General features: G+C 29.9%; 1 protein-coding gene across 1 annotated transcript; it reads left to right on the top strand.

The window, feature by feature from the left end:
* The first annotated feature begins 2,712 nt into the window (after positions 1–2,712).
* LOC117932463 (putative recombination initiation defects 3) lies at positions 2,713–7,839 on the top strand. Its single transcript, XM_034853720.1, has 11 exons — positions 2,713–2,891; positions 3,337–3,484; positions 4,046–4,199; positions 4,369–4,503; positions 5,010–5,062; positions 5,167–5,361; positions 5,576–5,641; positions 5,745–5,794; positions 6,207–6,360; positions 6,695–6,776; positions 7,573–7,839. Exons 1-11 carry the CDS (start codon positions 2,827–2,829, stop codon positions 7,671–7,673), a joined length of 1,203 nt encoding a protein of 400 aa, XP_034709611.1. The 5' UTR covers positions 2,713–2,826; the 3' UTR covers positions 7,674–7,839.
* The last annotated feature ends 4,647 nt before the right edge of the window (positions 7,840–12,486 follow it).

Below are 12,486 nucleotides of genomic sequence, written 5' to 3'. Positions count from 1 at the left end.
AGAGAATGTTTAATCATTTTTTATTTTTATAATAAAATAATTTAAAAAAATTTATATGATTTTTTTTCCTTTGCATGGTGTTTTTTTTTTAAAAAAAAAACTTCATATAAATTTTTTTTCTCAATGCATCGAGTGGATAATGTTAATATATTTGATATGTTGAATATTAATAAGATATAAAAGGCGATTCTCAAGATTATTACTTTTATTATAAAATACAAATACAACAAAAATATGATATAATTACAATATAAATACACTTGCATTACAATACATTACAATAAAACCTAATTAAGAAATTTTTAAAATTTTTTATAAAAATGGTAATTTTGTATTATTATACCATATTTCAAAACATACTTATATCATAAATAATTTCTGAAACCAAATCAAACACTAATTTGAATTCACGAGACTTGTAGTTTATATATATATATATATACAAAAATTATTAAATAATTTCAAAACACTAAATAAATGTTGTTAATATATTGATACAATGCGTTAATACCAATAGGGTATGAATAAACATTTTTAAAATTATTACTTTTGTAATGAAATATAGGTATGACATAAATGTACTATACTTACAATATAAATACACTATCATTATAATATAATTTAATTTATTTTTATTTAATTTTTACACGTGCAATATTACCCAATGAATAATTGTGAGTTATTCCATTTACTAGATGTGTGTTAGTCAATTGAATATTTATATATTATTCAATTGATGAGTGCTCGTAAAAAATAATTATTCATTATATTATGATAACAAAGTTTCTAATTATATGTTTTATATATAAAACGATATAATAAATTTAGGATATGGTTTTTATTTATGAGATATTGAAAATTATTTTTTTTACAAGGTTCTTTAAAAAATCTCAATTTTTTTGAAAAAAAAAATAACAAATTTTTAAACAGGTCGTTGATTATCTATCAACCTGTACTTATTATCATATAGGAACCCCACACAATCTCAATTTATTTATAAATTATATAGAAAATATATTCAAGTGTAAAATTGTCATCTAAAAGAGTGAGCCTTCATAGTAATTATTTTTTCCAGCCTACCATATTTGGTAATTCTCCCTATTATTTAATTACTTAAATTGGCTTTAAGTTAAATTATACTTAAATAGTTAATTTAAAACTTATTAATTAATTATTACTTACATACGAAGGTTGTTTGATAAGATTAACTTAAAACTTATTTTAAATTATCAAATTAATATATTTATTATTATAAATTATAATTAGGGTAAACGGCGTTGAGTAACAAATGAAATAATTGAGGTAACTAAGGAAAATGATGATAAAAATGTAAAATCAATATGTGAATTAAAAATAAGTTAATTGTTTTTATTTAATATTTAAAATTATTTTTTATTTTAAATCATACCATTAAATTATTTTATCAAATATATTTAATTTATTTAATAAATTAAAACATATTATTAAGACACTTTAAATTATTAAATTGATTTACAAACACTTGTTTAATATTTTTAATAATAAAATATAATATATTATGACGTGTATGGTACAGGAATGAAAGTAGAATTAGAATAAAGTTGAATTACAATAACATATAAAAAGGAATAATTAAAATTTCAATAAGAGCGAAAATTGATTTCTTTAGTAATAAATTTTTTATTTTAATTCTTATTTTTAAAAATGATTTAAATAAGTTCACAAATAGAAAATATAACCGATTTCTTATTTTTATTATTTGTTCCAATAGTTCAAATATAATTTATGATTATTGCTAATAATTTGAGCTTAAGTGCAATTCACCAAGCAAGCTAACAATATCATCATCTACTTGTCCATGAGCATGTCAACTATTAATGTCGACGATAGCTTTTATTTTTGAATCAAAGTCATGGGAATTTTGATCCATTTCCATATTAATTTAAATAGATGATGGGCCCGTAATATTCTATTGGCTGCCGTTAGGTAATGTGGATGAATAACTGCCAAAAATTGGTCTCCAAATATTATACACATTTGTAATGTGGTTGGACTAACCAAAAGCATCATGCCTTGGGGAATTATTTTATGGGGATAATAATATTATATAACGTTATAATAATTTCGATTTTGTTTACCACAAATATGATGCATTCTATGTGGCTGACAAAGTTTCATGCCCAAAACCCGATTTGATTGTTTTATTGGTAAATTTAGTTTGCATTTCATAGTTATTTTAAGAAGTGTTTTTATATTTTTCAATACTTGAAAAATAAAAAATTTTAAGCTTAAAAAAAATAAATTAAAAACACTTTTTAAAATCACTATCAAACTCGTTCTTATACAACTACAAATTGAAAAGAAAAAAAAAATAAATTTAAAGTTAAAGAAATATCTCTTTAAATATTTGACTTATTTTTCATTTTTGTATATTGAAATTAAATAATTTAAAAATTTTATAAATTGTTGATTAATTTTAATTATATTTAATTTTATTTCGCATTTTAATAATGAACCAATAATTTTCTCTTAATACTTTTCCGTGCCTGTTTGAGAATGTTAAAAACATTTTTCAAAAAATAACTCTTAAGAATAATTTTTGAAAATAGTTTTAATTGATTTCAAGGGTTAAAACAGTCTTCCCAGATCTCTAATAAAGTCTGTCTGTAAGACGACGTCGTTTTAGCACAATCACATTTCCCGCCTAGTTGTGTTAGTCCTGTACTCCTGTGTGTACAAGACTCGTTGCTCTTTACTCTCGTTCTCTCGTTCGGTTCAGTCAGCGGATCGGTCTCCACGATCACGCATTGTCCAAATCTCCACGATCTCAGCCGTTAATTTGATGAAATGAAGATGAAGATAAACAAAGCCTGCGATCTGAGTTCGATTTCAGTTCTTCCTCCTCATACCAGGTTCGTTTCCATCCAAAATCATCAGTTTGGTTTCTAAGAAAATGTAGGTTTCCGAGAAAACGTGGAAAATGACAAGAAGTCAATTTTGGAGATTGAAATTTTCGTTATTTCCATAACTATTTAGCTTGTTTGAGTTCATTTTCGCTTCTCTCATAATGAAAAGAAGACAGGTGAAAAAACTGGAAAATAAGAGATATAGTGAATTTTAAATTTTAAAATTGTTATTATTCGTGATGTAACTCAGCGTAATTCACGTCAATTTGGTTTAGTTCAGTTTGGTTTTTTACTTTCGAGAAACAGAATCAGAAAATAGAAGATTTAGAGGTTGTTGTTGCTTTCATTTTCTTATCGACCGAACGGAATGAAGAACATTCCAAATCTAAATTCATTTTGATTATTCTTGTTGTTACTAATTCTTTTTGTTTGCTCTGGCGATGATTTAAAGGAGATCAAGCACCGTGCCAACTGGACCACAAGTATCACAGCAGCTCCGATCACAGCAGCAGTCACAGCAATCTTTCTCGCAGTCGCAGCATGGAATGTTTTCTCAGTTTTCACAGAACTCTCTTGATGAAATTGTGGCAAATGATCAGGTCAATTTCAGTTTCAATTTGAACATTTTGGCTTGAGACGTTTTGAAATGCAATTCTACACGAAATCTACTCTCTTCTGCATTTCAGAAGTCTTTCACTTGCTTTCAGAGCTAATGATAGTATGTAAAATCTGTATTCTAAGACATTTCAATTTTCAGCTAGGTAATGAAAGGAAATCAAATTGATTTGAACATTTATTTGGATGTCAAGAAAGATTATGGAAACATGAGGTCTTAGCATTATCCTTTTTTTTTGCTGTTTAATTCCTAAAGAAAGGAAAAACTCAACTCAAATGATTGCAAAATACTTAGTTTACTAGGGTGACAAAAATATGGGAATTTTTCCACATATTTTCATCCAGATTTATCAGCATATGAATGACTTTGCAACAGAAACATGATTTTGTAGGATGGTATTTCATTTAATGTTTATGATTTGCAATATCATCACTCTTAACTTTTGTGAAACTGTTTTTTGTTTCCATCTTTCCTGAGTTGCTGATTTTTTTTTTCCATACATAAATAAACTGTATTTGTTATTTCTCTCTTTGTGTCTTTGCAGAGATTTGGTTCTCAAGAAAGAGAGAATTCGATGAAAAGGATTTCTTGCTTAGCCCCAGTTAGTTTTACAAGGGAAGAGAGTCAAATTCCAATTTCAAGGTCTTCCACCAGCCTAGCTCGCAAATGGAGTTCTGCCTCCGCTCCTGATTATAGATGTAAGCCTTCTTTGTTGTGATAAAACACTATTGTTCATTCACCTGAACAAGATTCAAAAGGGATTCAAGTTAGTTCACCATCCAAATTTAGCATGTCAAATAGACTTGTCCCCTTGTACCTGTGGTCATGTGCTAGCACAGAATATTAAATTGTGATTTGCCTGTGCAGGTCAGATTGGTGAAGACCTGGAGCACAGGATTGGGATGATGGAAACTTCATTAACCAGGTTTGGAATGATCTTGGATTCTATTCAGAGTGATGTCATGCAAGTGAATAAAGGAATGAAGGAATTCCTAATGGAGAGTAAGTGTCAAAATTCCTCAATGCCAGAAATAGAAAACATCCATTTAGTTTTCTGTTGTAGTACTTCAGTTTACATACAATTAAGTGCACAACTGACAAATGAAGAAAGTCCTGAAAAAGACATTTGGGTCATTAATTACTTTAGACAAGAGGGCTTAGTTTCCAAACGTACTGAGAACAAAACTCTAGGAGGATGTGCCATTTGATGTGGCTCTACAGATTCAGGTGAATACAAGACAAGGGAACACCATTTCTTCAGTGTATATGTAATGATGCATTTTCACTTACCGATGGCTAAATATTAATGGTAGATCTTCTTGGGGTGACTTTGTAAAAAAGAATATAGTTCCATTGGATTGACATGCATATGAAATCTGAATATGTGATGAGCAGTGAACTCACAGGAATGAGGAACAGAGTTTTGTTGAAATTGAGATACAATTTTAATCTTCTTTACAGCTGCAAAAGTTTATTTTTATAGGCTCATGATTCTCAATTTCGTTCAGTGGAAGGCCTTCAGCAGAAGTTAACTGTTCATGATAGCTCACTTCTGCTAATGGTGAGAACATTGTTATCTGGCCTGGTTACTTTCTCTCTTGTACTCCCTACTTGTATGAATCAATGGATGAAGACTTCCTGACATAACTGAGACATGATAACCAGAACAAGGGACATGAAGATATCAAAGATAGGCTTGATGCTGCCTTGAAGTCTATTTCTGATGAAATGAGCAAGGATTTATATCAAGACAACTTACAGCAGAGCTTCTTAATGCTTTCAGCTTTACCAGAGCAGATTGAAACGTGTTTACAAAAATTACAAAATGAACTCTGCAAGACCATCACCAAAGAAATGCAGGCATGTATAATACTCTAATGGAAAATGCTTCAATACATGAAGATTTTGAACACTGCAAGATAAGTCCTGTTTATTTGAGACAATGTGGAGAAGTGCTGAATTGAATTATATTTCTTTCTCAAGGCAATATTTCAATTGAAATTTCTGCTTTATATATCTCTGTGCTTCCCAGCATTGAAATTTACTTATCTGTGCATCATTCAATTGTTTGCAGGAAACCGCACACATCCTGAAGACCCCCAACCAAAAATATGCAATACAGACTTTTTTTCCACCAAATGTACACTGCTATTCTCAGACAATGATCTACTTCTTACCTCTTTCCATGCAAACAAGTATTCTGATATCTGTTCTCACAAAACCTCTACATTGCATAACTGTAGAGTACCAGTTACTGTGCCTCTCCAAAGGAAAAGCCAGAGCCTCTCAAGAAGTATGTATAATTCTTATTCCTTTGTCACTACTCTGCTCAATTAAACCATTTATGGCATGAGCTTGAAAATGATGTGATCTCCTCAAAGATAAATACCATCAAGCAATTTGCAGCTTGGGGACTGGCTTTTTTTCTGTTCCTGTTGATGAGGTGTAAATTTTAGCAATGGAGAAAGAATTGAATCACAACATCCTGGAGTTCAAGCTGCTTGATGTGAAATAGAAATAGAGTCCTGAACATTAATATCTGCTTTAGCATGATATGTAGGATGGTTAAAAGTGTTTTCTGACAGACTTAGGATGCAATCCACTTCTCTTTCAGAGTGTACACATTAGTTAATTCCGAATCTTTATTCAATATCATTGCTCCTTTTAACCTTGGGAGAGACTAAAAAGATTCTTCATGATCCCAGGCCAGTTTTGCCCACAAAAGTTTGTATGCAAGCAACTCTACCTCCAAAGATAGAAATGGGAAGCTGGAACTCAGTACAACGAGAACGAGCCACTTTCCCAGATAGGAACTCCAACAGGCAGCCCAAACAGAATGGAGTTTCTCCTCTTGAACGGGTAACTCAGTCTTTACTGTTCCTCTTGTCCTTTTTTTGGATAGAACAGTAGAATATCTTCTAATTGGGAGATGCATAGTACTGACTTCTATTACATGAAATACATGGGCCAAGAATTTTACATTTCCTTATGCAGAAAGAAGTACAAATATCAACTTATACCAAATGCTAGTTAATGAGTACCGCATGTTCAGAATTGTAGCCTACCATGGCATAGCTATGGTTAACCTTTTTCCCTTATATGTGAAAAAAATATTGCAGTTACTCCTTTGATGAACTGTGTAAATCCTTTTTTCTTTTTTGCGGGTCACCTGAGATGAAGGTCAATGATGCAGGAAAGAGAATGCAGGGTTATCATTGACTCTGATGAGGAAATTGATGGAGGCTTTTCCTGCTTGCTTCAGGAAAAAGAATCAGGTAAGTGATTAAATGCAAAACTGTAGGTTGTGATTTTTCTTGGTGACTATTACTCGTATCTTTTCCTTGCTAAACAATTTTCGAAGTCAAATATTCCTTGAACCAGAAGTGCTAGCTGGTGTCCTAGACATGGGGAGATAAATCTGAACTCTAGCATAAGTTTAAGAAAATTAATGCATGTTTGGTTCAAGAAAAGTACCAAGAAAAGAAAAAGAAAATGCTAAATAAGATGATTTTCTTATATTTGGTTTAATATGAAAAGTATAAAAGAAAATAAAATTAGTTAGAAATTTATGTATATTCAAATTATTTAATCTTTATATAGAAAAAAACAAATGAAATAAATTTGAAAAACATGTAAAAATATATTATTAATTTAAAATTTTTTTTATCATTCTTTCTTTCATTCTATTTTTTTTCCCTTTCATTTCCCCTCAAAATTTTGAATAGCCAAACATAGGGTAAAACTGTCCTGAATGGATTCTTTATTGTTCTATGAAGAGATGCTTTTAGCAGAGATTGATCAGTCTCATATGCTGGATAGAGTTTTAAGATTCAATGCTGAAAAAATTATACTAGAAAACAACAGTCTGTCTAAACACAAAATGAATCAAAGCAAGAAATAGACAAAAGAAAAGAAAATTCCATTCCAAAGGTCCTTCCATTTTTCCTTCACCCGAACACTCCTTCAAAATGGGTTTGCATTTGTAATATTGGTCAGACATTTTACTTGCTTAGACTGCCTTTTGGCATACATAGTTTGTTTCATGTATGTTTTTTCTTTTGGCTAACACAGGAAACCATTTGGTAGAGGAAGTGAAGGAAGAGACTGAACGAATCCTGAGGAAAGCAAGAAGGAGAAAGAGAAAATATTCTAACACTATTATTTTGAATTGAGGTACGATGACATTTTATAGCTGTGAGACTTTCCATTTTCTACTGTACTTGTGGTATTGCAGATATAAATTTTTTTTTCATTAGCTTAGTCCAATGAGTGGTTGAGAACTAGTCTTAAAGGTGCTTTTCGATCTACAATGGAATGAAATTATTCCTTTGTATTTCACCTATCAGTTGAAATTAGTCAAATCTGTTTTTGATGTGTTTTAAGGTGGTGTTTCTTTTTTTACTTAATTCTAAATAGAACTTTAATGCTTAATAGTATTAAATATTAGGTTATTTATTTTTGTAGTATTTTATTTTTATTAAGTATTAAAAAGTAAAGAAAAAATGATATGTTATTTTTTCTATTTAGAAAAAGCTACATATTTTGACTTTTTTTATTTAGTAAAAAGTTTATAATAAGTCATAAAAAAGTAAAAAAAATAAACAACAAAAACAAATTGCTTTTAGTAAAAAACCAAAAAAAACAAACACCTTCTTTTGTAAATATCATCTCTAGGGGCCAATTCATGGAAGAAACCCATAGTAACGCCCTAAAAAAACCCAAATTTCTGGTAACTTTTTATATTAACATTGCATTTGGAATGATAGGACTTTGGAAAAAAAAATGATTTGAAATTTGAATCTAAGATAATTTAAGTAATTAAGAGTGGTTTATCATTGTATTTTTTTCGAAATTTAGTTCCAAACATAGAACAAGGTTTGGCTCGGACGAGATAAAATTAAGTTTGAGCTCAACAATTTATTTTATTTTATTTTATTTTTCTCTACTATTACTGGAGTTTTTATTTTGACATTAGAAATATCAAACATGTACTGTTTTCAACATCTAAACGAAAATTTGGGAGACAACTTTTAGGCCGTTAATTCTTCAGAGCCCGAGCCCAAGAGTGGCCCAATTCAGTCTTAATCTTCAATTGGGATCTTAAAGCCCAAAACGCAGACGTTACACAGCAAAAGCCCACGATTCCCAGCTGCGTTTTTATGGTATAAAGAAGCCTTATAATTGAAAATTGAGACAAGATTAAACGATAGGAAAATTTCAGCTTGACATGCTGGCAAGAAAAGATGATTAAGTTAGACCTAAATTTCATGATTAGGAAAAATCTGATGGAGGTTATTTAATGTAAGAACCTTATCTTCACCATAAAAATTTACCCGTTTTGATAAAAGATAAAAATATAAAATTAATAAAATTATCAGATTAAAAAACATGTATTTTTTTTTAAAAAAAAAACCTAAATGTAACAATTTTAAATTTTAAATCTTGCCCTATCAAATTGAGCTCAAACTATTATTCATCAACCATTCTAAGATAGGAGTGTAACTTGTGTAAATTGGGTTGAGTTAATATTTAATTCAAACTTAACTCATGAATAAATTACATTTGGTTAAAGCTCAATTCAATTTGGTTTATAACTTGAGTTGCTTAACCCAACCTCAATTTGAACATTTTTTTCCCAAACTCGAATTAAAATAGGGCATGACTCAAGTTAGGCAAAAAATATATCGATGGCTAGGGTTCAATGTGTTATGGGGGTTAATCGAGTCAAAACTTGAACTAGTTTGGGTGATATTATCTTGGGTTGGGTTGGATTGCACGAAAATAGAAAAAGAAAACTCACTTGTTATATTCATCAATGTAATGTAATGATTTGTTAAAAGATAAATTATTTAATTTTAATAAATAAAAGTTAATCCATCCATTTTCATATAATTTGAATATGAATTAAAATCGTTAAAGTTAATTAAAATTTAAATATCATTAGTTAAATAACATAATATAAACCATAATTATTTATTATATATATAATATCTATTTAACTAAAATTATTATATAATTTAGATTTGAGTTACCCTACATGCCAATCCCATTACAACCCAAATTATTATTATTATTATTATTTTCGCCCAAATCTAAGTTAAATTGTAAAAGGGGTTGTCCAAATATGCTCAAAGTCGGATTAAATTCGGATGGGTTAGGTTACACCCTGTCATACCACAATCATGGACTTAAAATTCAATGGTCCTATGTTCTTCATGGGGGTCCAATTCCCACCTCTATTAAACCCACATGTGCCTCCTAACCACCAATTCCCTCTACATTCCTTTTTCTTGGTTGTCCTCCCAAATTCACCTTACACCATTTGGTCCCTTCACAGCCCTTTTTCATTAACCATCTTCTCTTATCCTCTTAACATTCTTTCCTCAACTCTCAAGATTCCCATTATGCTTCAAACCAATGATTATATCAATAGATTGCAAGATTATGGAATAATGCCTTTGTTTACTCCTCCCCTTTGTCTTATTAAGACTCCCCTAATTAACTTCAATCCAATGATGGAGAATGGCACACGTGTCAACCAAGTGGGCCCTTGATGTGTGATGGTGAAACCCATTATAGTACTGTGGAATGAGTCATGATTCCACTCTCCAAAATGGATCATCATTTGGGACATGTTTAAAAGTAGGGTTCATCCCATAATCTTTGATTGCTTTATTGAGTGTAATGCAACTTATCAAACTTTTACTTTTTTTTCTCAGATTGGGTGTGGGTTGGTGCTCTGCCTTTTACACCCATGGGTGTGCCCAAAAGGAGGGGAGGCATCCAATGCTGCAGGGCAGAAAGAAAGAGAGAAAGAAAGAGAGAGTCGTTGGAATAGGTATGTCCTTATTCTTTTATGTGATGGATAAATAAGGCCACCCAACCCACCATCAACCCTTATCCCAATTTTCAAGGAGGTTGAGTTCCCCATTGTTGGATGAAGTTCAAAGGAAGTTTGGTTTGATTCCTTCACAAGTTTCTTTGTTTCTTTTTAACTCACTTAACAAACAAGTAGACCATTTGCCACTCTTCCTTCTTTTAAGACAACTTAAAATAAATAAATAATAATAGTGGCCAGTCATCATCTAGGTAAACATCAGCCAGTCTCCCCCAAACCATAATCTGAAGCTGGGAAATAAAAAAAAAAAAAAAAAAAAAGTTCTTTAACATATAGAATAGAACATGTAAGGTCAGAGTAGTGACATCATTTGGTGCAGAACCCTTACATGGTAACTACCAAACATATTCCCTTCACAACATAAGAACCAAACTCCTCCATAGTCCATACAGAATCACCTAATTTGATAATCTTATCTCAACCATGTCTCCATAAAATATTCCCATTTCATCCTTAGAGCAAGTCAATAATGACAAGTTGGAACATTTTTGGTAGATTTAAACCCCACCAAACCCACAATTATTGCATCTTATGATTTATAACAAACCCTCTAACAAACTATATCCTTCTATAGATAATTCTCAAATAGAAAAGCCCACATGTATACTAAGACATTCTAACGAACCCATGGATTTGTACCTATTTTCTATTTTTGTTGTTTAGCTATTTTAAGATATAAAAATATATGTACATATTTAAAAATAATTTTTTTTTTAATATAGAAATAGTCCTCTAACAAGGAATATTTTTAGGGGTTCTATAAAGTATTTTGACAAATAATTAAAAATATAAATGATATTTTAAAAACTTGTACGTCATACATAAATATATCATACTTTTATGTAGAATTGACCGAGAAAGTTATCTTAAAATCTATCATAAAACCGATGTTTAAGAACTACTTAAATAATGTTACCAACCTAACAAATTTTTTTTGCTTTATCTTTATGAGATGCATCCAAGACTTTGGACTTAAAATCACTAATCAATATGACTTTTTTTTTTTTATGGCTAAAATAATTTATTTATTTATTTAATTTAAAGGTTTGAATATCATTGCTTTGCATCCAAGGGTAGAGAGGAGTAAATAGGTAATGGAATCCATTGGAAAAGCTAGTGTAGAATGATTAAATTTTGGAATGAATGCTTGCAGTGTGGTCCTCTCTTTGTGTATTCCATTCCTCCTCCACCACCTTTCCTCTCTTTAATTTACGATTGAATACCCTTTCAGAACAAGCAAAGCAAAAGCTGACTTATACTCTGTGGGATGCAGGCTCTCACACACATATATTTCTTAAATAAAAACTATATATATATATATATATATATATATAGAGAGAGAGAGAGAGAGAGAGATGAGAAAACAAACAACATATTCATCCATCTCCTTCTCAATCACTATCCCATAAAGTTGTTCAATAAATAGAGTTAAAATTTGGGTTGTTTTTGTATTTCATATTAGGGTTTCTTGTTTGGTAGCAATCAAACTTTTGGCCACTTGAGAACAAGAAGTATATATATTGATGATTACAATGGAATATCAAACTTGTATACACACTCGATAATGTGGTTTATGGTAATTATAATAATTATTTGTGGGGCCTATCGTCTTTATTTATCAAATAAAAAATTTAAACTATGATTAAAGTATGAGAAAATATCACCCAAATCATGAAAAATGTGATCACAACATGAAAAGTAAGATTTGATAACGACAAAAAAAAAAAAAAATACTAAAGATGCAAATAACGTGAATTATAAAAATTTAATTTCTAATATTAAAACTTTAATAGTAATTGATATTAAAATTTTGATACGATATTTCATAAATGATCGATACTAAAACTTTGTTAATATTATTAAATAGTGTCTGCAGGTGAAGAAAAAAAAAATCGATATAATGTTTTCCTATATAATCAAATGTATAAAATAATGGATATTTTTATTCATTTTCTTTCTCCTTTTAGTAACACTTTACAAACTTCTTTAAATTTTCCATAAATATTTGTTTTAATTGTTGTTAGAAAGTCAAATAATTTTGTTGAGAATCCGCTCTTTTAAGTACTTATCGGACAGAGAAGAGTGAG

Source organism: Vitis riparia, chromosome 15 (assembly GCF_004353265.1).
Source record: "Vitis riparia cultivar Riparia Gloire de Montpellier isolate 1030 chromosome 15, EGFV_Vit.rip_1.0, whole genome shotgun sequence".
Taxonomy (NCBI): domain Eukaryota; kingdom Viridiplantae; phylum Streptophyta; class Magnoliopsida; order Vitales; family Vitaceae; genus Vitis; species Vitis riparia.
This window is presented reverse-complemented; position numbering and strand designations above follow the sequence as displayed.